Genomic DNA, 27,245 nt, shown 5'->3' with positions numbered 1-27,245 from the left:
TAGTCGACCATCAATAAACTAAAAAATAAAAAATCACACTTGGTTGGTCCTTATATTTCTTTACACTGCTACATAATGGTATGTATGTATGTTATGACAGAATTTATATGTTCAAGATAACATACGGCTTGTGGATAATATATAATTTTACATGGACTTTTCAACCAAGAACAGCAGAAATGTCAAAATACTGTACAAAAATATCACTGGTACTTCCTTGGAGTTTCTGCTACTTCTATGTATACTGAGTAAATTACATGTACAATGCAACATTTACAAAAACAATTTGTAAAATTTATAGCCAATGTACTTACAACAGTTTGTTCAGAGTTGCTTTCAATTGCTTTCAAGCTCTTCTTGCTTTAATAATGGCATTAAAATATTTTAGCATACGTTTATGATAACTCCATATTATCATAATCAATTAAAGACAGACAAGAATTCCTTGATTTATGTTGGGAAATCCTAAGGTTACCTCTTATCGTAAACAGAAAACGATAAACAAACCTCCCTTTCTGCTTTACACATCAATGGGTCCAAAGTAGAACTTGTTGAAGCACACAAAACAAACAGCTGGACACATTTCACCACATGCACTTCAAAGAAATGATAAGCTACAGCATCTAATCGAGCTCCAATAAAAGTCCAATGGATATGTTTTACAGAAAGTGACCTTATGAGGACAGTTAGTGTGGGGACATCATAACAAAACTGCCTGTACTGAAAGAGAATTGCTGCGGCTTGTTTTCAGGAATGGTGGCATTAGCAGCACAGATTTGATCAGCAGTGTGCAAACTAACTTGAAGAACATTTCACTCAAGTGCAAAAATGACATGAGGCATGATGCCAAGGCAGACCCTGGGCACAGTTCAGGTTGACACCATGGAATTTTTAAGTTCTAACGCAAGTAACACTTATTTAGTTGCACCTACAGGTACATATTCCAATACTCATCCTGTTGTACAGGTTGCAGTTGCATGAGTACATGGATTTGAATCTATCTGGAAGATAGAGTCAGGAAGAGTCAAAATAAGATAACTAATAATTAGATCTCTCAGAAGAAATGAATACATTCTTTTCAGGAATTAACAAGCTTCAAAGAATTACAATGAGCATATTTTTAAAGGTTTAAAATTCCTTCCAGGAACAGCCCCTCCTTATTTATTTTGAAAAGGCTAATGCAAAACTGAGAGATAAAGGGAGAAAACACTTTCCTAATTAAACACAGTTCATCTCTTAACAAGAAATATGAGGTATTCACTGGTACTAAACAGTACATAAGAATTGGCCAAAATTAATTGTTTGGTTATGTCATATATTACTACAGATTATCCAAACAATGTCAGTGACAATCTAATGCCTGTCAATATTGTCATGGAACAAATTACATTCTAAGAACAGAAAAATTCCAGCAGCAATAATGAGACAAGCACAAAGATAAGCAGTCCTTTCTCTCTCCCGTCTGAACTCCTTGTTTTTTCATTTTACTCCAAGTTGGCCTTTTTCCAAACAGGTTGGGTTCATGGTCATACCTCTTTGGGATCACTGGATTATTTCACAGTGAGAAGAGAGATAAGAACATCTTTAGCTACTGCTGAGAAAAAAAGAAAAAACAGCCATACTTTGAACTGTAAGGCATTATCTCTTTGGGGAAAGTTATGAATTCATTCCATGCCATAAACTAGCAAAAGATTTATGGACATACTCAATGTTTGGTAAAATTCTGTCAATGGCAGGCTGAGACACTGGCTGAATTTTAGTTTTTAGAAGGTCAGTTCAACTGAGTATTTAATGGAAATACTGAAAAATAGATAGGTCCAAAAAAAAAAAAACAACTGAAATTATTTAAAGGAAATGATATTATTACTATCATTACTTTCGAGTCATTTACTAGTATGAGTTGCACTGAAATGACTAAATGAAAAAAATAGCATTTGGAATCATGCATGCCTTATATCATATTCTTCTCTCATTTTTAAAGCCATAGTCTTTGGAAAATCAGTTCAAGTAATGCAGCCTCTTACAAATCCAGAGACACCACGCTCGACTACCACTTGTAATGAAAAATACTAACTGATGCTACTACTGGATTTTGTCAGACTAAGGAGAACTATCAGACTCCTTAAATGTTTTTGAATTCTAAAAATAAAGGATAGACCATATGAAACTCTGAAGGTTTTGCGGCACAACTGTTAAAGAGGGAAGGCAGAGGATGTTGTCAGTCAAATCCAAACATATAAATAAATGTAGGGAGCAGTAAAAATTCCAAGTGAATCACCAGTTACCAAGAACAAGAACTTAGTGGAACAAAGAGTTTCCACACAACAGCAGCTCCAGCTCCAATTATATTATTCATACAACTGTACTGTTTAATGAAGTATTCTAACATTAGTATTCATGCTAATTCTATGAATGAATTAATTGTTTCCCTGGACACTCAAAAGAACTATTTGACACATACTACTATTAATTCCTTACACTTGAAGACCGAAATACAGCAGAAGTAACAGTACAATTCCTTAAAAAATAAAGGATGTGATAAGTGCTGATCTGTCAGTTTGCCCTCAGCAGTCTGATGATGTTTCAGGTAGATTTGAAGAGGGCAAAGAAAGGTAAATAGGAAAATGGAATGATGTATCAAATGAGTTATCAAATAGCAAGTTCTCACATATTCTTTGACAATTTTCTTGATAAAGGAAATCTACCTGAAAGATAGCACATCTACCTTATAATATTAGCTCAGATGAAGTAAAAGCAGAGTATCTGAATAGTACCTGAATGTTATGTCAGATGAGGACTTGCCCACAAAAGCGTGTTATAAAAGGGAAGCACCAGACCGCGACTGTCACCAGTAACAGCATTTAAAGACAAATGTTGGGACTGATGCTATTTACAGGTTAGTTACTGTTTTTCATACAAAAGACTGGCATGTACCAATACACTTGGTGACATAATTGTCAGAATACACATCAAAATACAACAGAAGGTAAAGATGGATTATACTGAAGAGGAAAATAACTGGAATGTGACGAACATGAAGAATTCCACAGTTTACAGTGGAAGCTGGAAATGATCCTATGGTGGTTTCCTGGTACTTCGATAAATTTCCAAGAAGAACAGAGGTGGAGGGCAGAGAGAAGATTTTAAAATATACCCCCACCAAAAACAAACAAACAAAAACAACAAAAAACACAGCAACAAATGACATGAGTTAAACTTATTTGTCAGTCAATGCAAAAAGCACCCAAACCTTTTTTATATACTTATTTTCTGCTTCTAAAAAAATTATTTACCGCTTAACAATTAGTCATTTTCAGGAACATAATGGAATACAGTTTATTCTGTTGAAAACAACCTTGAAAACAGCTCATTTGTCAGTGGGAAAAGCTATAAAAGATGCAGCTGGGCTGAGGATTAGCTGAAGTGGGAGTAACAATCACACAAAGTAGGAGAATGAAAAAAATGTTTACTATTAAACCACACACCATCAAAATTGTTACTATTTCCTAATCCTTTGTAATATATTATTTCCTTTAGTGTGAATAAAAGGAAAACTAGCTATAAACAAACTATATACTGATTATTTGTAGTCAAGCATATTAAAACATAATGAGTAAGTTCAGAGCCACACTGACTAGCCCGTATTTAAGTGAAGTTAAACATTTTCCCTGCAACTGAAGACCAGGCTTAGTAAATCAACAACAATTTGGAAACTTCATTTGTAAGCATTTTTCTTGCTAAAAAAGTTTCAAGTCTTAAGATATGCAAAATGTAAACAGCTTGCTCCATTATTTCTTTCCACTTCAATCTCTTGTCCCAGATACTCCAACAGGTTGCAGATATCTTCATTAATTTTTTACTTACATTTTGTAACCATATAATATAGCAGTAAAATTGAAGGAGCTTCTACAGACTATCATCCCTACATAAATCTTTACTATTAACTTCTGATTAGCACCAAGCATTTTTTCAAAACCAGAAAATCCTAAATATAATGAATTTCCCTTATCTATCATGGTAGTCTATCTTCAAAGGGGTCCGTTAGATTACTTTAACATGAACTCTCATTCCTCAGTCATTCCAGATATCTGCAGGAAAATAAGTACTTTGAGTCTCAGGTTCTCCTTAATCAGCTACGATATTCTTCAGACTGCCCCTATGGCTTGGGTTGGCAACATTCTCTGTATGCCTACTTCAGAAACCCTAGCAATGAAAGTTGTAATTACGATATTAGCCCAGTTTTTAAATAAAATGCCACCGAAGTCCAATTTAAGCAAGCACTTTGCTGTTTAGATCTTTGGTCATGAGCCAAGGGAGCTGAAAATGAAGTTCCACCATCAAGCTGGGAGATCCACGATTTTTCTTGCCTAGATGCATTGCTGACTGGCTCTGAACAGGAGCTGCCCTGGGTCTGCACCCTGGAGTTGCTTTCACTTTTTTTCCCCTGCATTTTTTTTTTTTAAGCTATAAATGAAATCTTAATAATAGAATGAAACTAGAATGACTGCCTGTACACAAATACTTGTGTTTTATCCTGAAGTTTCATAAGATGATAGAAAGGGATATATATTTAAATATGGACGTATTTCCAAAGCAAATAATTAAATTTGGGTCTTTTACCCCACTCATACCTGTTTAAACAGTTGAAGATTAACAGCAGTTTCCAGGAACTGTTTTGTAGTACTGGAACGATGCTTCACAAAACTATTCTCACAGAAAGTTATAGGTTCTCCCTAAAAGAGTTGAAATGGAAAACATTGGATGTTAACTACAGTATACAAACATGTTGATTTATTTCAGATCTCACTGCACATGCATAAAATAAAAAAAACACAGACAACAACAAAGAAATCTTCATACATTTTAAATACCTCTAAGAACACATGTTGCAATAGAACCTCTCATTTATGAAGGTTTAATGTTAGTCTACAAAAAACACTTTGCGAGGAAAAGGTAAGTGGTTTACAGTTGGTTCATATTACCTCCAAAGTACCCTCCATTAAATATTTCAAGGAAGTGGCTCAAAGTTTGAAGGATAGCAGGTCCTTTGCTTCGAATAGTTCAACACTCATTGCTCTCATTCAACAGGAAAATATTGCAATACATTTATTTTGACATTATTTCCACAAAAACAGAAGTCGCAAACACTGGCTTTTGGAAAAAAAAATCTAAACAGACCAGATTAACATTTTGTAAAATAAAACATGATCACAACACAAGGAAAGCACATCTCCCATAGTTTACCAAGCACTCTACAAAAAAAAAAAAAAAAAAAACTAATGATGGAAAAAATAAATGAGTACTCATTGAAAATGAAGTATTTGTTAAAAACTTAACTGTAAACAGTGCTCATTTGAAAATAAAGGTTATTTATAAACAGTTGAAGTGGCTCCTGTGTTATCCCTTAATTTGATTTATAATTTGCTATCTGCAGCATGCACAGAGCACAGGAAGTTACTGAGAGGCATTCTCTCAAATTGTTATTCTTGTCAATACTTTGCAATAAATATTGGAAGCTGTTAGATTTAAATGAATAAGTAATGCATACACTAAAAAGTTTGTGTAGTGATGAAGACATTAACTGATTTCATCGCAAATCTGAGAGGCCCCCCCATCCAAGTATACAGAACAAAGAAGTAATCAGTTTAGAAACGATTAGTAAGATGAAAAATTGGAATCCAACAAAATTCTGCACCTAAGCCTGCCCCTAGGATGATTTACTACCCAAAAACTAAATACCCACAACGGACTAAGCCACCTCAGCCACTCAAAAGAAAAAAAGATCAAAGGCACCTCCTTATATTGATCTTCCTGATACTAAAACAGGAGTCCTGTCAGGTTCCAACTGTTAGTCACTTTGAAGACAAATGTATTCATGCCCATGACCACCACTGCTTTCCACCCCGAACCCTGGTTAACTTTAATCGCACATGGTACTTCATACACTTTCCTGGCTTCCTGGGACATTCTACACTTCTTGAATACAACAAGGTATTCTTAGCACGTGACCTTGGTGAGTTTGGCAGGGTAGCTCTAAATCATTCTCAAATGCTTTTTTATACCTTGCATTTTGCTTTTTAAATGATGTAAGTGTGATCCAATGAAATGTAGCAGTAAAACCACCCTCACATCCTTTTAAAATCCTATTTGGATGCTACCAAAAGCTTTCCCCTCTTTTTCAACTTGCAGGGGCATCTTGTCATAGCTAAAATCAAATTTTGGATATCTTACCACAGCACCTAAATTCAAAGTATCTAAAACTGTAGAGAGGTCCAATCCTACTCAGCAAAGCATGCAAGCTCATGCTTAACTTGCTTTTAAGTCTTATGTTCTGACACCTGTAAGAGAATTCTGATTTTTAGAAAAGAATTCTCCTGGGAAGAGTTAGAAGCAACATTTAACCAAATTTATTTAACACAGTCCTTCCCCTTTCCCAGAGTACTTGGCATGAAATGATACGCAAAACCATCTCAGTACAGCATCTCCATCACATCTCCATGATGAGCTTTCCAGTAACTCCAACTACTGCTTCTCCAGAGATAACTGGTGAACACTGTACACATGCAGGACATGCTGAATCTGTCAAAGAGCTTGAACTGTTTGTGGCACTTTAAATAGCATTGCCTTCCTGACCCACTTTGCGTTAGCTTTTCTTGAGCTCCTGAAAACTCTTGTCTTAAGAAGATGACCTCAAGCTACTTAGCAAATTCAAAGTGCTTCAAAACAAATGAAACAGTCTCCAGTGAGATATGGTGGTACAAGACATGGTGTTCCTGAGGGCAGACTCTCTTCTCAGTTCTGTCGCTCTTCCAAACTATTTCAAGGCAGCAAATTAGAAAAAAATCCTTATTTATTTATTTCTTTACACAACAAATAATTTCTGAAAATACAGAGGCTATGTGGGAGTGCAGAACTGACTAGATGATGACTCACAACAGACTATGAAACCTTAAATTTAGAACCAAAGAAAGAAAAGGATATTATTTTCAAGACACACTCTTTGGAAAAATTAAAAGCAAGCAAAGCCTTTACTGCTACTTTCCCCAAAGTTGTGGGAAAGATCAAAGACAGAAAGGAGAGGTTATCTCCCAGTAAAAGAGAAAACAGGCAATCCCGCTCTTCCCCTCCTATCAGCCTAGGAAGAGAGAGCAGTGAGAGTTCTCCTTGACAGTACCTCTTCGGCCTGAGCCATGTAGCAGAACACCAGGAAATGGCAGCTCAACACACATTTTTAGTGTATGGCTGTACTAGTCTCCTAAATATTTCCCTTTATCACTGGATAGTTCAGATATTTAGTAAGCACTCATGCATTGGTGCATTTGTTGCCTTATCAATAAGGTTCAGAAAAAGAATAACCAAAGCTATACCTTGGCTTAAAATGTATTTAGAGCTAATTCGGTTCACATCCAAAAACAATCCAGTTGTTGCAATCTACTGATAGTAAGGTTGTTTTAAAAACTTGATTTGATAGGTTCAAAGCTCCTACCAGTTCTTCACATGAAAGGGAGAAAATCTCTTGAAACCTATAGAAATTTCAGACTTAAGTTTCTGAATATCTGCTGTAACATTACTGAAATTGCATTAAATAACAAAAACTGTTAACACTTATTTCTTTCATTTGTTTCATACTCTGAATAAATACATTGTTTTCCTAATAAAGCTTTGCCAAATCTACAAGATTGTTATGGTAAACAGAGGTTTTGGATTGCTGTTTAAAAATGAAGCTATTTATCTAATATAAACAAAAAAGCTCCAGAAGTTTTGGACATGAAGCACATAACATTCTTGTTTCTGCAAATACAGCTGGGTACCTTTAGAAACTCTGAGGTTTGGAAGAATGATCCACTGATATTTAACTACTTCACCATCAAATGGCCCCTTTCGTATTGATCTACAATGTACTTTCAAAACCAGCTCGATCAAAACCCAGTAGGGACTCCATACTGAAAAGTAGACAGCTAATACTCAGACCAAACAGTCTATGCCCAAACAAGATATCTGTCCTTTTAACAACAGTTGCTATAGAATTTTCCTCCCCTTTCATAGCTTGCCACACACAGCAGGCATTTTTCACTCCAAGCTACATTCGCAGTTTAAGAAAGCTATTTATGCAGACCTCAACAGAATGGGAAAGTAGCAATCCAAAACTGTGCAAGGGTTTTAAAAGGAAAGGTAGTGGTGTAGATTAGAAGGCATGTTTAACAAGAAGTACTAGCATTTCTACTGTTTCAGGAAACATATATTTCTAGCGCAAGATGACTCTTACACTGTTTTAATTATTGCCATAATTGTAAAGTTTCACATGGCAACACTTGCTTAATACAAAATGAGTATATAAGATAGGTAAAAATTCCTCAGTGTTGTATCATTTTTCAAGAAAAGTCCAATTTTAAACATCATTCTTACTTTTATATGAAAACCCCTTTGTTTAAAAATCAAAGTAGTAAAAACACAACATTTCAGCTGTTGGCCTGACAGTGAAAGACAAGCATCCAGGAAATAACTGAGTATGACTTAACTACGTGTTCTACTCACAAAGGTACCATTTAAAATTACAAACAAATTACTGCAAGGTTTGCCCGTTTTTTGCCATCCACCTAATCAAAGATTCAGATGAGCTGATATTTCTTGCAGTTACAATTAGGCCCTTCTAGCACTGCTATTAACATCTATATTCAATAAAGAACCATTACAGTTCTTAATATAAATGTAACAGTATGGCTTTTAGCATGAAAAAAGGGTTCTTAGAGAAGTGACAATAAAGAGACATAACAGGTATAACAGGGTGGTTCTGTATTTAAGCACAAGCTACCTTCTGGCATTTTACTACTGTTTCTCTACTCTCCTGTAACTTTTACGCCTAACTTGGGCAAAAGGCAAACACATCGATGTCCACTTCTCAAGGTAGTTGTGTCCTCAAAAGATTTCATTTTGAAACTCAATTATAAGCAATTGTTGCTTAAGCGTTCTCATGCATTCAGGAGCATTCAACCTTAAAATATCCTTTCCTTCCCCTAACATAACACTCTTAATTGCACTATTCTTATTTCTTGCATTTTAAATAAAATACCCGGGTCTGTTTGAAAGTTAATATAACTACTTAAAGTGTAGTTAAAAACGTGCAGGCCCAAAGCACTCCAGAAAGCATCCAATTAAAGCAAGGTCTGACAGGTTGTGCTATCTCCAATACGGAGGCTATCCCATCCCCTCGCAGTGCCAATCAGACTGTGAACTCCTGCTGGCAAGAATTCCAAATCATGCCATTTAGCCTCTGCTCTTCTTTTTGTAATTTCTGACGAATGTTACAATCATCATAACTTAAAACAAAGATATGTGGAGTTTATTTCTTTTGGTTTAACATCAATAGCTTTGATGATTTTTTTCCCCCAAAACTGGAGGTGATTTTCTTGAACGACTATCTTCTGTTGGCTAACTCTTGAAGAAAAGCCAATTCTTCAAAAGCAGAAAATAACTTACTGTTGCTTATAACCCCCTAGTTTTCAAACAGGTACATCTCAAAGAGAATTTGTTTATTTGAAATACATTTGAAATGTATTTCTCTTGTCATGATGGACTACGTTTTTCTTGTTTAAATCACAGCTATAATTCTTCCTGATGTTTGCTAGTCACAAGCAAAGCAGGAAAGCCGGTTTCAACTTTTATCATTGGGAAAAGGAATCTCTTATTATTTGTTATTATTTTTCCTCTTCTACCCTCAAAATCTCACCTACCTTTCCCTCTCTAGACACAGTCAGTGAAATACTGCCTTTTAAAGAAATTTTTACACCACTTACTCTTTTATTATCTGACTATATTGCATACATTTAATGGGGAAAAAAAAATCTAGTCTTTGCTATCATCTACAAGATCTACATAAGTTCATGCGTAAGGTTCTTTTTCCCTGGACACCATAGCACTGCTAAAATGTTTGATTGGTGTGGTTTACATCTGCAAGGCTGCCTGAAAAATACCCGTGAAGAATATGTGAAGTAAAAAGCTGGAAAGGAACACAATATTGCACATGCACTAATTGATAAAGTGAAACAAACAGCATAATTGCAATCTTTGTATTTAACTCCCATCATTGCATGTTCTGAAACATGCAATATTATTTTGTAATAAATTCCCAAATGTCGGACTACCTGAAGGAAATAGGAGCAACAAAAGGCTCAAGGCTAAGTTGCGACTAGACAAAACAAATATGATTTCTATATGTATACGCATCTACATGGTTTAAGGACATATCACAACACTAATCCTTACAGTGTCACAGCAGGGACAGATTCTTGTAACCAAAATTGTTCACGGCTACTGACGTTAGAGATCACACAATGGCTACTACTGCGACCACTAGCTGGGCTAGCACGACAAGACACTGATATTGCACAGAGGAGATTTTCTTTTTTAGAAATTTCTCAAATAAGGAAGTCAATAAAGATAAAAGTCTGTTTTATTTTCTTTTTCTCTTCCCTATCAAAATCTTGGAATGGTAATGGGATATTAAAACAGGCTATAAAAGCAATATTTTCAGACACCCTTCAACAACCACGTATGAAGTGGATTCCTTCTGTATTAAAGTAAACCAGAAAATGGCCTTCAGCTATTGTAGACATTTAGTAGTCAACACTAAAATAAATAATAATAATAATAAATAAGAATCACAAAGCTAGACATGCACACACTGTGGATGCCAGGCCCTTATCACCAGCTGTACTGATTTGCTCTACAGATCCACTCCTATTACGAAATAGTTGCTAAAGTAAATCACAACATACTACAAAAAATAATTTCGGCAGTTATATCAGATTTGACTGATTTCTCTTTTAATTCACTGTCATGATTAAATCATATAAAACACCTCTTTCTGCTTTTCTTGAAAACTTTACTGGATTGATATTTTTCTTATCATATATTACACACAAAAAAATATTATCACCTATATCCATTGCATGTCATATTTCCTGCCAGTATTCAAGTAGTCAAATTTTCCATATGGTCTTTCGGAGTCCCATGAACTCCTTTTGAGACCCCCGAAGCTTCCCGTTTTCCCTTTCACCAATCACATTATTTTCAATAATTGCTAGACGTTTGTTCAAGACATATTGCTACACCAAGGAGAATCTGTCCTATGCTGAAAACAAACAGTTGCACAGAATGAGTGTTCAGTGTGATGAACAGCGTTTGGAATGAAGAGAAGTGTTGGATGAGTACAGACACTATCAAAGCTGTTCTTTACTCAAAGTGAATATTAATGACAGTTGTTTCATGTTTCAAGTTAAAACCATACAGAACACCCCACTGCAAGTAAAGTAGTTCACTTGAACATATTTTTAAACCTATAGGCAAGTAATAACTATCCTAATGAAAAATAAAATGTTTGGATGTTTATGATCCTAAAAATGGTATCCTATAGCCTCCCATTTCTTGATTCTGAAAATACAACAAGCTTATTTACAGCAAAAGTATTTCAAAATTACATAGAAAATATTTTAAGTATATCTCTCACAAAGTTTTCGTGAGAATACTACTTGAGCTCTCAAACTCGCTAACCCTGGTTTAGATTTTCTTCATTAGATGTAGCATCACAGACGCCAAGACAAAGGATAGCATTTTCCTTGCAATAACAATTCATATGTCCTGAGTCTCATGACAAATGCTCTCAATACAGTCAAGTGAGACTGGATTTCTTGAACCTTCTAATTTATAAGGCACTAAACTTAGTTCAAAAGGTTCATGTAAAATGAGCTGAACGATCACTGAACAACTCCTCTTAGTCTCTATTAGTCTGGAGCAAGTTCAGCTCCTAGTAACTTTTTCCTATCACAAACATTCTGTAAAAAATTGTATTAGTTAGTACAGTGGGAACACAGCTCAATATATATATATTTTTTCCAATATATATACACACTCGGTCTTCGGACAAGTTGATGCCAATCTGAGATATGCTGACACTTGTCAGCATACTTCTGCTAAAATTTTCTGAAATAACATATCTTATGAAAATAAAATATTAAAAAAAAACAGGCCACAATGATTACATAAATATTGTCACTAATATGCAGTTGGTAAGCTAAGAAAAATAATACTCAAAAAAGAATGATGCAAAAACAAAGATAGAAAAGGTCATTGAGACATGTGCCAGCAGAAGTGATGTATGGTGCACTACTTCCAATACAATGCAAATGCAGACATGTCAGATATGGCAACAGACACACTAAAATAAAATGGAAAGCAGAGCTGAATTCAACAGAGATGCTAATCAGAATGCTGAAGAACTTATGTTCCATTCAACAAACTTACCATAAAGGACTGAGTCCATCCTTTTTCCAATCAGAACAAAGGTTAAGAACATCAGCCAGACTGACATGATTTTGCTTGGATATATTGACTATAGTTTAAGACAATTTTTGACACAATTGCTTGTATCATAAGCTGACGTGGGTTGACAACGACCAATGTCTTCATCTTTGGACTAAGGGACAGATTAGATAACCCCTTCCTGTGCAATGTCAAGTAATGTCGATATGGAATAAACTGCATCTGTTTTGTTGAAAAGATCTATTTTTATGTAATTCATACTGTGCTGTCCTTCAGCAATTCTGAAAACAAGTAGAATAATTTCAGTACCATATGCAAACTGAGTTTACATATAAAAAGAAAACTATAATGTCTGTCAAACACAAATACTTACACTAAATCCTTCAACATTTCCAAATGGGTTACTTTTTAAATCTCAATAGTTGTCTAAAGCTTCTTAGCGGCATAAACAGCAAGGGTGTAAAACACTCATGGCAATAAAGACTATGTGAAAGAGAACAACTTGGGTAGGATGCAGACCCTATTTAATGCCTTAAGAATGATGATTTTTCTCCTGCCAAATCTCAGTATTTGTCTGAATCATTCTGAATTTAGACCAGCCTTGATTTTTAAAAGAACAGTAAAAAGCCACGTTCTGAGACTGATTCAGTCAATGTCATCGTGATGAACTTCTATCAGATGGAACTGCTGTCCAGAGTTTGTAAATATCATAGGAAAGTAACTTGAAATTAATCCACATGTTGTTTCTGGTAAATAATTTTATCATTAAATAGGCCCCATATGTGCCACCTACATACACCAGAAAGGATGTAAGCCTGAAACACATTAACCAAGTACCATCAAAACCAGAAAAATGCAAGTTCTGAAGCTCTGATGGGATGAACTGTGTTTTCATTTCTTCTGTCTTCTCAGTGGAATCAAGGTAAGTAAATAAATGTAGAGATACACGTTTGAATCATCATATCTGGCATCTGCTAGAAAATAAAGAACTTCTGGCCTCAAACGTAGCCAAGTATCTGGACCTGCACAATGAAAAATGACTGAGTCTCTGAAAGGGACAGTCTCTTCAGTTCTTTAGTACATTAAATAAGGTGAGCTATAAACACTTCCGTTAGTGTAATCAAATTTCATACTAAATAAGTTATAGAAGTTACACAAATCAAGTTGACTTTGGACAAGCATTCATTTCTCAGTACAATTCACGATGAGGAGGTAAGTCTTCTGAACTGCCAACATATTCTGAGCTCAGAGTAAGGTTTAAAGCAGTTGATTTGAAATGTTCCAGACTGGGATAATATTTCACATTTCCCTTGCAAGAGAATAAGCCTGTGCACTTGTAAATTAATGGAATAAATAAGCTGTCTTACTGGCTTGTATCTCAGTGCATCTCTGTAGGATCCAAACAGTGATGCCTGTGCCCGAAGAAACGCCTTGGCTACTCCGTCACCCGTAGCTGTAGACTGCTTTTTCAGTTTATTTTTCAGGGCCGAGACCTGCATGACAGAGTGGAACAGTTAAATTAACACCTCAGAAATTGGTACAGCGAGGTATGAACCCAATCAGCAGGCAAACCATGGTGTCTACAGGTCAGCCAAAAATTCATCCTCCTCCTTGATAGCTTATCTTTTTAACTGCAAAGAGCACCTGCTGGTCTGTTAATTGAAATGAAGGCAGGGGATGATGGTGGAGTGCTAATGCAAATTGGTTATGCTCTCTTTTTTTCCCAAGGCCTCTTGACATAAATAAGCTTAATTATTTTACAGTAAACTGCACGTGAGCCACTTTTCTGCAGATCTTTTTCAAACATGAATTTTGTCTTCTCATTTTGAATAAAGAGCTTTTTTTTAATTTATATTTCAAAGATTTGTTTTTAAGGACTCCCGATGCTCACTTGCAGTTCAGTTATAGAGGTTGGTTTTTTTTAAATACCAAATTACTATCTTACATCATTACTCGTGCACCGCAGGAGTAGCTGCTACCAGTATCTAACAATGGGAAAAGTTTGCATAAAGTCAGCTGTCTTTTGAATTGTTCTTGAAAATAAAACATGTGAAAGGGGAAAAAAAGAGAGAACTCTGGTAATGCACTTGTAGGTTGGGGGGGGGGGGAAAAGGAAGAAAAGAAAAAAATGCATACTTATTTTTGTGCTTGACTTTTTTTTCTTTCTTTTTTTTTTTAAGATCTATCTTCTCTTTTCTCAGCATAGATGGCCATTACTTGGAGATATTCCAAGAAAAAAATTCCCCAATCTGGAATTATTGCAGTACTCTTTAAAGGTATGTGGAATTACACCCAGTTATAGTTTTATTCTCCTAATTACAACCACAAGGGATATCTGGAGAAATAAGCTAACTTCAATTATGCTGTGAATACAAGTTCCTGCCTCCCTTTGTATTTTGACATAACCATAACAGCAATATTTATGTCATTAAATGCTATATGAAGTAACACGTATACTTACTCTTTAACCAGAATATTATGAGCACATAGCATCAGCAAAGCATCTTTCATTCTTTCAGAAATGTATGCAAGAATGAGTATCTTTGTTTCTTTATGCAAGCAGTCACGACTGTTCTTGTAGATGATGATTGTAATTGAAGTGTCAACCTAATTAACAACTAAACTTTGAATAATGCTAATGAGAACTGAACATGGCATCAGAGAAAAGACCGGCTCTACAGGTGATAAACCTTCACAGTAGTGACATTTTCCAGTGTAAAGTCACAGTTACTGTGATCTGATCAAAGACAGAGACCCCCATTGGGTCCAATTATAACTATAGTTTTGAAAAAAGAATTATTGAGTTATGATGTTCATAATCTATGCAGAAAGGCCTTTACAGTATAGGTCTTTTCCCCATAGCTGTGATCTTTTCAATTTATATCCAAGCTCCATAGATCTAGATAAAAGTTTAGAGCCTGCTTCGTTTAGCCCATGGAAAGCATACACCAAGCCTCATTTACGTTTTTCCCTTACACCTCAAAAGGGAAAAAAAAAAAAAAAGAGTACAGTTCTTAGTACAAAAAACAGTTAGGGAGGTCAAGGTTGGAAAAACAAATGCATGTTATTTTCTTTGTTTCATGCTGTACTGTTATATTAAAATTGTTAAAAATTAGGTTTATTTAATTCTGGCTCAAATAAATGGGGGATATACTTTGTTGAAGGGAAATGTACCCATCAGTGTTAGCTCAGTTTCACCAAAAGCAGAGAAAAGAATTCTCACCCTTAGAGCACTGTCTGTCATGATGAACAAAGCATCTTAAATATGTGAAAATTTCCTCTTCCCTCTACTTTCTTAGAAATCTATGTTATTCTAAATTATATCTTGCATACATTGATGTGAAAAAAGATGTTTTAAAACATGTCTTGTACTGTTACTTAACTTACACCAGTTTGTCTCGTAAAAAAAAAAAATAAAACAAAGCTGAACACAGCCAGTCTAGTAGAAAATATTGAATCTAGTATCGTTGCATTAAGAAATTATCGTGAAACAATAATTAGAATAGTTTTTCAAAACAGGAAACATTATTGAGTTTTATTTTTTAAAACAAAATCAATCCAATACTATCTCTTCCAATATATAAAGAATAACTCAAACTAAAATATAATTAACCTCATGCATTGGAAAATACTTTTCAGCTACCAAGCCACGTATTTCCAAAAGGCATAAAGGCATATGACACACGGTGTGACATGATCAAATGATAAAGAGTTTCAGAGCTCTATCTTGTGCTCAAGTTACTTCATACTTTTAGCAGTACTGTTCTAAACAGCCATGAGTTCATATGTTGTGTTGATCAGGGCCTGACTATCATTATAATTAGGACTGTTCTCAAATCAAGTGAAATGCATCATAGAATGGAAGGGGAACGGGGCATACAATCTTTCTCCTTACAACCCAGCTTCAGGGATACTCAAACAGAAGAGGCACAAATGTCCTCTTCACCTGAATTTTCCAGCAGCACATCTGTTGTGTTACTGTGACTAAATCAAATCACTCTGTAAATTGCCATTTAAGCAAGTCTGACTTCAGCATAGGCTGTACCTATGAACACACAATAGTGTCACCAAGCAGCAGTATGTTACCTGTGTCAGTAAAGAATCTTCTAATGGAAACAGCAAAAATAAAACAGTCAAATAGAAAATAGACATCACTCCAACTTGTGTGAGATCACTTGTTTCTATGTTCATCAGCATTTAGTGCCTTTCCCTCCAGATGGATAAATAGTTGAAAACTCCTCCTGTCATTCTTGGAGGCAGGGGCACAATTAATGCAATTAACAAAAAATCAAGAATAAGGAATGGGTGTGTTTCAACTGAAAGAAAAAAGGTCCTATGCTGAATACCGAAAGTGATGAGTTTGGGAAAATTTCAGCAGATGATAAGAGAAAGGAAGAAAAGATGTAGAGAAAGGGAATTATATAACGAAGTGAGGGAAAAAGGGACTATCTTATTTTTCATTTCTGGCAGGACCCACTGGCCCTAAAATAAAACAGAATCAGGACACTTTAGGCAAATGCATATTTCAATGAACACCAGAAAGCAAAAAAAAAAAAAATCTCCCACTTCTCTGCATTATTAGTACGTTATTAGTTCAACAATACTGGGAAGATTCTAATGGACTGGGCTTGAAGGCAGAAGGCTCCAGCACAAAAATGTGCAAGAACACTGCACTGTCAGGAGTGCAGTACCGAGTTGCCATCCTGGAGAGAGTTCTGGCCTCAGAACGATTATACTGGAGTTCTAAAAGTTTCTCCAAGCCTGATTTCTCAAGCAGCGCAGCTGGAGTCCTTGCTGAAGTACTCCTAAGCACCCTCACTGCCTGCTTGCCCAGGTTTCTTGCAAGCTGAAGTCATCAAACACCGGTATGCTATCAAACCACCAAGAGACAGCAAAGCCAGGCTGCCCCTTGGGGTAGTTACCTGCAAATCCTCCCAGCTCCACAGTTTAACCAGACAGACAGTGACAGAGCAGTTACTGCGCTCGGTACCACAGGTACAGACATAAGAATGGGAGCTTTGAACTCCTTGTAAGGGGTTGGTGCACAGCAGGTCTATGATCACTTATAACATAAAACTCCTTTGGGTGATGCAATAATGACAGAATAAATCACTCCTAAAATTTCAAAGGAAATACACAGCACTGGTACAAAGCCAAAATACGCCCCAGTGGCAACTTTACCATTTTTTTTCTTATATATGTTTTTATCCTTTTACCTATGATTAAGAATGCCAGACTTTTTTTCTCCATTTCTTCCCATGACTTAAACAGAAATAGCCTTTAAAAAAGTTTAAAAATAAAGACCTAGAAACAAACCACAGAGTTAGAATGCTGTTAGATTTTTCTTTTTCTAGGAGTCACTTAATGATCTGTCTCAGAAATGGTATTATTAATTTACACTAGAAGCAAACTGTTTTTATCTTCTCCTAGCAACTGCTTCTCATAGGAAAGTGACTTCATTGGGCTGTTAAACGCTACCAGTGAAGAGCAATCAAAGCTTTCAGAAGGTTTAAATCAATAGAATAGTTTTTTGGAGATTTAGGAAGTCATAAGGTTGGTATGTGGTTTTGCTCTTGTACATATGAAGTAACTAAAAAATGCCAAAACATATTGTGTTGCTCGCTGAAAAGAACCTTTTTTTTTTTTTAACTAGTCACCATATATCTTTTAAGTCTCCAAACACAGTTACCTGACCAGAAACAAGTCATGAGTAATATCTCTTCGATATTCATATGATTGAAATAATAGAACTGCACAAAAAAAGTTAAAAAGAATCATAAACTGATATAACTATTAATCAATCCATTCCTCCTGCAAAAGCTTACGCGTGCATATAAATTTAAGCATGTATGGAAGTATTTGAAAGATTTGTGCCCTAATGCAGAACCATGCACTGTACTTCCCAATGACTATCACACTCTGAAAAAGAGATACAGGGGTATTTCTTTAGTGTGTGACATATGCCAGACTATACATCATTTCTCGATGTTCCATCAGATCAGGTGACTGTAAAAATATACTTTCTGTAGCAAGAAAGTAAGAAGATGGTGGAGAAGAGAAACAAAAAAAAAATCTTATAAGAAAATGGAATCTGAGATTATTTATATTAATGTTGTTAAGGAAAGGGTTTCTACGTACTTATCAACACACACAACGTGTCAGTCCTTCAGCATTTAATAAAAATACTCTTCATCCATTCAAATGCAAACGTTATCCAAAATAATTGCATTTTTCAATCTGATAATCTAGCTTCTAAATTTAGATCTAGGTTCAAGAGAATCTCAAGCACCACACTTGAGATTCAACATAAATTTCTACTTCATACTACTGCAAATATTGCATCCTGCTGAGTTTTTATGAGAGAGCAGAAACATTTTACCTATTTTCTCACAGAAAAACACAATGTGATTATCTAATAGTGCAATGAAAAAAATTTTTTTTTTAATGTTGAAGCACTGGAGATGTTCCTTTCCAACACTGTACATTCAGGAAGAATTTTCAGTCTCAGTAATTATTTTACAAAGCAACTGTTAAATTTTCTATGTGAATTACAGCCCACTTCTCAAACACTAAACACCTTTTAAACAGCGATGTTCATTGCCTAAGTTACAGCATTAAAATACTGTGACTTATCTCAAAACCAAAACTGAAAAAAAAAAGAATTCTGTATTGTATCATAGTGCATATGTCCAATGTGCCTTAAAGCCTATGCATCTTTCAACAGGTCTGTAGATTTTACAGTTGAAAATATTTAACAAACAGAAGATGCAATAAACTGATGAAGCCTATTGTTTTCTGAAGATCATATTTATAAAAGCTCTGCCTGAAGTCTACAGTGATTTCAGTTGCCAAACGTGCTATCCTCCATACTCTGAGGTTTTTCTGAAAGAGCTCAAGTAGAGCAAAGGACTCATCTTTTTCAAGAGTCAATTGCAAGCAGGTATTGCATACTCAGGCCCAAGTTTTATAAACAACTACACATCTACAGTCTACATTAATTTTTATACATTTATTTTTAGATAAATTTTATACAATTTTTATACAAAGAAAGTGTTTTTTCGCTACCGTCTTACACTGTTAAGTGGTGATCAAAGTATTACTGCATTAGGAAATTTACTCCTGAAGCAGTAGCTACTTATTTTCATCTTTCTTTTTTTAATTAAAATATAACAGACAAATTCACAATGAAATGATAGAATTTAAAAACAAGTGTTCTTGTCAGAAGAGAAGAAAAAAAAGAGGGTCTTTCCCCCTCCTAAGAAAACAAAGGATTCCTAAAAGTCTTGCACTGATTTATTTTTCCAATTTTAAATACCTTAGGAGTAGCGGAACTGCTACTGGCATGGTAGTATTTCTAACAGTCAATAAATCTAAAATATTATGTGTGAATATTGGAATGAAGCCATTAAGAAGATTACAGCATGCAACACAGCAGAGGGTCCACATGAAAAAAGGACTGGTAATTCAGGACAACTGTGACCACTGACCTCTGCACAGTCAAGACCACTGGTCAGTCTGACAGAATAATAGAGTTCACATGCATAGAAAGTCATCCAGCCTGTAACTATAATTTAAATACTTAAAAGAATGATTTAAAAATGCCTTCAAATCTCAGTTAATTTATTATGCAGCTTATTAGACAATGTCATATAGCAATATTTCTTAATCTTGAAATTATCTTAAAAATATTCAGAATGGGAGCATTTTATAGACACTTTACAAAGGTAAACTATTAAATACCTATGTCACAAGGACACCTCCAGGCTCAGTGATCAAGAAAATAAATACCCAGTTTTCATCAGAGACAAGAAACAGTTTTAGAAAAATCTTTGAGAATATTATGTTCCTTTTGTTAGGCTGTTAATCTATCTGGAATCAATTTTTCAAAGGCATGGGTAGACTAGAGCTTCTTTTATATTTCCAGTTCTTCATCCTATTTTAACACCCTTCAGAGGTACTCCTGCTTATCATTTTTTTCATCAGAAGTTTTACCACCTTCGTACATAAGCTTAAGAGTCTTATTTATATAGGCCAAAATATTTCACGTATGTAAGCATCTGACCATCTGACATTTGCTCTGATGTTTCAAGTCCAACATGCCATTTTGGCTCTACAGTCCTACCTCTTAAAATTTTAACCCAGATGTTAGCAGTTGCACTGTCCCTGATGAATACAGAAGGATAAGCATTCTGCTATTTTTTGTGCCAAAGCCTGGACTCTGCCTTTTGTTTACAGATTTTCTAGGAATAATTTGTTTTCCATTAATTTTTAATTAAATTGTTTTATATATTAAAGTATAGAAGGAGATTAAATTATTCAGAAGCTTCATTATAAAATCCTAAAATAACCTCTGTGAGTATATTTTGCACAAAACACAGCGCTGTTGTTTCATTATTGTTTTTTTTTTCCAATTTTCTTCAGTGAAGAATAGACTTCAGTGAATTCTACTGTATAGTGTGCACATTAGATAAAATTCACTAACAATAGTCACATATATATAGAGAGATAATATACTCCTAAATATATATATTATATAATATTATTATATGTGATATTAGATTAATAATATTATATTATTATATGTATATAATATATTATATATGTAATAATATACTCCTAAAGAGATATAAAGATATATATATAGGGATAATATACTCCTAAAAAGTATGAAGAACTGTAAATGCTACTTCTTTTCATGCTAGCATATTCATTTAGAGACCACTTTGATATCCATCTGTAAAATATGAGAGCTTACATTCATTGCAGATTCATTTCCACTGGTCCAGAAGACCTCCAGCTACTCTAGTATGTGACCAAGGATGATGCCTAATTCTCAGTTCTACATCCAGCTATTATTTGACAAGAGGCATGTACCTCCATGACATTATAACCTCAACCTTTTACAAATACATGGTCAAGTAAAATTACCAACAGAATAGGAAAAGATTCATTTTTTTTTTAACTTGTTATACTCATAAAATACAGTATATTCAAAATTACAGTGCATCTGTGTGTATATACTTTTTCATACACCAGCATAAAATTGCATAATATTAGAATGCTTTTTATATAATCAGTTTCTTATACGTTACCGAACAGCAGCTGATACTGAATGAAGAGAAAGACTGACCAGACGAGCTACAAAAAGTCTAGGTTTAAATCCTATTATAATCAAAGGGAACTTACATTAATATAATCATCAAGAGTTTGATTTCTGTTATTTCAAATACATACAAATTATCTGCAAAAACAAACTATGTAGTGACAAAAATAGTATGTCACATCAGTGCCTTTCTTTGATTATGACAGTTTGTTTTTATGATTTACAATTTCAGAAAAATGTAGCTCTTTGATTTCAAATTTTGATATAAAATTCTTTGTGCTGACAACAGTTTGTGCATCTATAAGTAAATAATCAAAACAGTGATTTCAAAATAAAATTTTTTCAGAGCTCTGTTGGGAAAAGCAAGGTAAGTGAATTTTGTGACTATATAAAATGATATACAGAACATGTTCCCCTATAGGCACTAGGAAAAAAAGGAGGGGGAGACCCTCTGCAAGATCAAAGTCCAGAAAGAACTGGCACTTAATTTATCATCCTTTACAGACAAAAGACAGTTTTCGTCATTTCAAAAGGATCAGATGTCTTTTATGACAAACTGGGTTTGCAGTTTAATTTACAAATAGAATTCTAAGTAAGCAGTCTTTGCTCTGCCAAAGCAAATGACAAACAGTATAGGTTTTCATTTGTGCAGCCCTCAGCAGGATAGAAGAGATTAAAATAAAACTGAAATAATTTAGAGAAAACAAATAAATGTTTCAGAAAGTTGAAGAAGATCAAAGCCTGAATTTTCTGACCCCAACTGTACAAGCATTTCTTATTATATTGACCAGTGCCATCAGATCATTAATTAAAAGGAAAACGCTGGCAGGTGGCAGGGAAGAAGAAGCCGATAATTGGCCCCCTTCTTCTTTTTGCCTTCAAAAACTCTCTCGTTCTTTTGCAAGACATGCCACTAGGCAGACAGAAATGCCTACTTTGTAATATAATGATTAAGATGAGATGAAGAGACTCTTGCGTTTAGAGCAGCTATGCCTAATGAATGCAGCTAGCTTTATAATTATGATCCTACTTTTACAATAAGGAATATGATGTACCATTCAACATCTCCTCAACTGTCAGAAATGTAAAATATCAAATATAAGGGACTACATTTGCTGCTTTTTACCCCCTTCTTTCTTTTACAGCAGTTAGCAAAACCAGGCAAAATAGCATCTATATAAAAGAGAAACCCCAAGAAAACATCTATAAGACTTACCACTTCACCGGGTAGGTTGTTCAGGTCATTAAAAGGGTTTTCTAGATGGTTTGTGTCAACATTTAGCAAAACCACATCTTCCAGTGATCTATTTTTCACTCTCTGCAAAGTGAAAAAAATAGTGAAAAACATTTCACTATGGCATCCTCCTTGAAGTGCCTTTTTTTTTTTTTTTTTTTTTTACTATAATGGCTGGATTATAAATTATGATTTTTTGAAGAATAATACTGGCAAAGACAAGGTTGAGCTTTTACATGTAGGATCTATGAATTAGACACAGGAGTCAAAGATTATTAAAATACTTTCTTCTCATCGAACACTATGGTTATATTAAAAGCCTCTGAAATACAAGAGTATTCAATAAAATAATTCCTGAAAACAGAGAATTATTAAAACAGTTAAGCACAATATTATATTTAATACATACCTATGTGTATATATATACGCACACACCTTTTAAAAACATTTCATTCTTTCATATTTGTGAAAATTAGATAGGATATTGATCATATAACCAGAAGAAAATAGAGCAAAGTAATTATTTTCAGATTTATTTAAGTCCCAGACATGTGATCATGTGATGTCTACTAGTATTTCAAAAGATACTCTTTTGTCACTGGACTTGATTAGCAGGATTAGCAAGAACTGATTAGCAAGAATTAAACAATTCATTCCTTTGAGAGAACAATTAAAAAAAAAAGCAGATAAAACTCTTTATGTATGGTCCTACAATAATAAGCAATATTATGGGTCAGAAAATAGTATCAGGATTTCATCTACAGAGGGTATTTGTTTTGTTGTTTTCTGACTAAATAAAGATCCTAGTCAAGATATTACAATCAATGCACATAGATTATAGGAGCTTGGTCAATGAGAAAAGAATATTATGCCTACAGCTAGGAAGCATAATAGTGCCAGAGGTTCAGATAGGAGGAAAAAACCTCATTGGTTTTACAAATGTGAATTCTTTCTCAGAAATTGCGCTAGTAGAAGAATAAAGCAGTTCCTGGATCAATTACCTACACTGCATGATAATCATACTACACATGTAGACAGACCTACACGTGTCATCAAACAGTAATAGAAAGAGACAAAACAATTCTTTTTTCTATGACTCAACTACTACTTATCACTCAGGTGAGATCCATTGTTTTGTGGTAGGTTTAAGTTTGAAAAGGCTTTTGGTTTTTGACAAAACTTTGTTTTCTAAAATAAAAGTTATAAATATTATTGGATGAATGATGGACTTTGATTTACAGTGCAAGAGGAATGCAAGTCAGCTGGGAAATCAGAAGAATGCCGACCTTCACTTGATGACCCAGAAATAAATTTAATTACTATTACTGAAAGACCTGAAATGCTGTTGAACCTCTAATAAAAGCATTAAAAAAAAATGGTATTGAGATAGTTAATACGCACAGAAACAAATCATGATGTTGAGCTTGTATTTTTCAAGATAGCATTTCAAAAGTATCACTCCGAATAGGGACTACTTCACTTTTTAAAATATTGAAGCTTAACATCTGTAATTCTGAGCTAATATTCAGGGATTTTTTTTCCTGAAGCATTTCCACTGAAATTATTATTTATGGTACACACATCTCATGCTTACCACTACTCAGAAGCGTATAGGAAACTTACCTCTATTAAGCTTAAGTGGACGCCAATTAGATAAGGCATGGGTGCACTGAAGAAAAAAGAAAATCAAATTATCTTTTAGCTACAGCAGCATTTGTAGATTAAAACATTTAACAAGTTAGCTTATTTGGTCTCCAGGTAATATTCACTGTGAAAGCTTGTATATAAATGTATACAGGTGCTCTTGAAATTTTACTAGCTGAGAGAAACTATTACAATGTAGTAAAGATGACCACAAAATAAAGGACGCTCTTCCTACCTGAGGAATTACAAATGAAATGATGTGTAAGGTTTCCTAACTTCCTGCATATCTAACTTCAATGACTATTATATGGCTACTATAGTGAAAGCAACCCTGTCCTAGTGAGAAAATTGTCCACCTCCAGAAGTACAAAAATTTAAAATGCCATTCTGGAGAACGTGGTGTTGGTGAGCTTCTACGGTGCTCATATAATATCTCATGTAGTATCTTATATGACCCAAGAGAGAAAGCTTATAATTTCCAATTTGCATGAGACAAGGAATCATTCCGCACAGAGCCTCTGCAATGAGACCTCCTGCAGTATGCAAGCAAGAAAGTAAACTAGACAGATCAATTTTTATTGTTTTCTATAATGTTCTCTTTCTTCCATTAATCTGATAAAGAATATATTCACTATCCAGTGTTAAAGGGAAAAAAAAAACATCACTGCTTTTTATGCTGTGAAATTACTAAAAATATTATCTCCAGAGAAGTAAGCAGTAGACCAGTTCAAGGAACTCTGTGGGAAATGAAATACTAATTGAGCAGAGAGAAAAAAACAAAATTAAGGACTGAAAAATAAACTGAAGGCAAGATCTCTGATATGAACAGTGCATCCATCTGATCACCTAGCTGAGCTTAACAAGGCACTGACTGCTCAGGGACCCACTTCATGAGGCCCAGGAGGGGCTTCCCTGGGCCACTTCCCATGGCCTCAGCAGCGCAGGCCCAGCTCTGCGAGAGGAACAAACACAGCTGGCTACGGCCACAGATATTGTAGAAAAATCTGGGCATGCTATGGGTTATCCAATTGTTCTCATCAGGAATGTCCCACAAGAGAATACTGACTGAAACAAATGAAAACAAACAAAAAAAATCTAAGAATTAACTGTCAGATCAAAAGTTTTCAACATGTCCACGCAATCAAAAATCAAAGGTTTGGAGAGACCACAAATCTGTACGGCTTAAGGCTTTCAGGCAGTAGGGTGCACACTTCCAAATAGGGAAATGAAGACTTGCACATCTTCACAGTGTCTTATTCTCAGCCCAATACTGAAAATCTGTGACCACTTCAGCCAGGCTAGACTAGGCTTATGCGTTCCAGACTAAACACAAATTACATGAAAACACAAATGGGTTTCTCTCCAAGAATGTGCCTGCAAAGCAGATGCACATACATTCATATGCAGTGAGGAATTAGACAGCTTGAAGACACTATAATTTCAAGAGTGTCTGACACTAGGCAATGTATTTGAGTGAACAAATGTGAACGACTGTGGCTGGTGCTTAAGTGCAGATTCTTCTGCTGAATGCTGAGCAAAACAGATCCTCCTCAGGTTCATCACATCAGAGCACCTCAGTGTTACAAGTGACACAAAGCAGAGAAACTACAATGAAAAGAAGTTCTGTATCACCTATGTATTTCACGCACACTTTTCCAGCAGCTTCACCAGGCCTGTTCTGACTTGTAGTAGCTGATGATTTGCTCCATTAATAAACCTGTCATTAGAAAGGGTAGCGTGCAGAACAAAGCAACAGCTACATCATTCCAATTTTAAAGTGAACAGAACAAAGCTAATTAGATAAACATCTTGAAAATGCATGAAATAAAAAAAAGCAGGAACGGGAAGTCAACTTGATTTTCAGCAATGAATTAGTTTTATCACTGCTGGACTCTGAAGCCCTCACACCAGATTTTTGTAACATGTACATAAAGTTGCTTATTGTGGTGCTACTGGGAGCTGCTAAACAGTTTTTCACTTGCTTATGCATGTTATTACATAAAATGTTACTTATCTACAGCATCATTCCCTAAAATAATTACTATGTTATGCAAAACATGCATGTTAATTGGAAAATAATTGTCCTATTCTCATGAAAACAGACTTGCATATATCCCAATTCAGGAGAGATCAAATCTCATAAGGAGACATGCTACAATCCTAACTTGAATTTTCTAATTGCATTATATTCTTAACACAGCATCAGTAGAACAGATGCTTTATCATCTACAGACAAAACTGTCATACACTCTTATAACAGCAACTCAGTTTGCCAAGAAATTACACAGAAATTCAATAAAATGTGCTTTACCCTTTACAAAAATTGATTTTATTCAAATATAATTACTAAGAGAATGATCAAACTCAATTCCTCTGAAAGCTTTCTTGAAAGCCAGTCCCTAAGTGCATGAATGCAACCATATCATACAATGGCTTGGGTTGGAAGGGATCTCAGGGATGATCAGGTTCCAGTGCCCCTGCCAGAGGCAGAGTTGCCAGCCACTGGATCAAGTACTAGAGCAGGCTGCCCAAGGCCCCATCCAATCTGGCCTTAAACACCTCCAGTGATGGGGTTCCCAAAACCTGGGCAGCCTGTTCCAGCACCTCACCACACTCTCAGTGAAAAACTTCCCCAGCATCTCATCGTCATCTTCTCTCACATAGTTTAAAACCATTCCCCCTTGTCCTATCACTATCTAACCTTATTAAAAGTTGGTTTCCCCCCTGCTTATAATCTCCCTTTAAACACCGGAAGGCCATAAATGAGGTCTCCGTGCAGTCTTCTCGTCTCCAGACTGAACAACCCCAGCTCCTTCACCCTGTCTCCATAGGAGAGGTGCTCCAGCCCACTGAGCATCTTTGCGGCCCTCCTCTGCAGTCCCTCCAAAAGCTCCATCTCTTTCCTGTGTTGGAGGCCTCAGAATATCTTTTCTTCTGTACACTTCA

The 27,245-nt window shown here is 35.1% G+C and overlaps 1 protein-coding gene and 1 long non-coding RNA gene across 4 annotated transcripts in view; one reads left to right on the top strand and one right to left on the bottom strand.

Moving 5' to 3' along the window:
- Positions 1 to 27,245, bottom strand: part of DENND1B (DENN domain containing 1B) — a 144,476-nt gene that overhangs the window by 31,397 nt on the left and 85,834 nt on the right. For all 3 annotated transcript variants that reach the window (XM_040704777.2, XM_040704778.2, XM_046944991.1), the window contains 5 exons: positions 24,279 to 24,324; positions 22,638 to 22,739; positions 13,686 to 13,811; positions 4,632 to 4,733; positions 1 to 18 (listed from right to left, as the gene is read on the bottom strand). The exon at positions 1 to 18 is cut by the window's left edge and continues 73 nt beyond it. In XM_040704777.2, the coding sequence (XP_040560711.1) occupies positions 1 to 18; positions 4,632 to 4,733; positions 13,686 to 13,811; positions 22,638 to 22,739; positions 24,279 to 24,324 (394 nt within the window). The remainder of the gene's footprint in view (positions 19 to 4,631; positions 4,734 to 13,685; positions 13,812 to 22,637; positions 22,740 to 24,278; positions 24,325 to 27,245) is intronic.
- Positions 1 to 27,245, top strand: part of LOC121111353 — a 40,613-nt gene that overhangs the window by 7,765 nt on the left and 5,603 nt on the right. Inside the window, exon 1 of the long non-coding RNA XR_005861834.2 lies at positions 1 to 27,245. This exon is cut by the window's left edge and continues 7,765 nt beyond it. This is a non-coding gene — a long non-coding RNA (uncharacterized LOC121111353).

Source organism: Gallus gallus, chromosome 8 (genome assembly GCF_016699485.2).
Source record: "Gallus gallus isolate bGalGal1 chromosome 8, bGalGal1.mat.broiler.GRCg7b, whole genome shotgun sequence".
NCBI lineage: Eukaryota > Metazoa > Chordata > Aves > Galliformes > Phasianidae > Gallus > Gallus gallus.
Note: the sequence above shows the minus strand (reverse complement) of the source record. Positions and strands in the feature narration are given on the sequence as shown.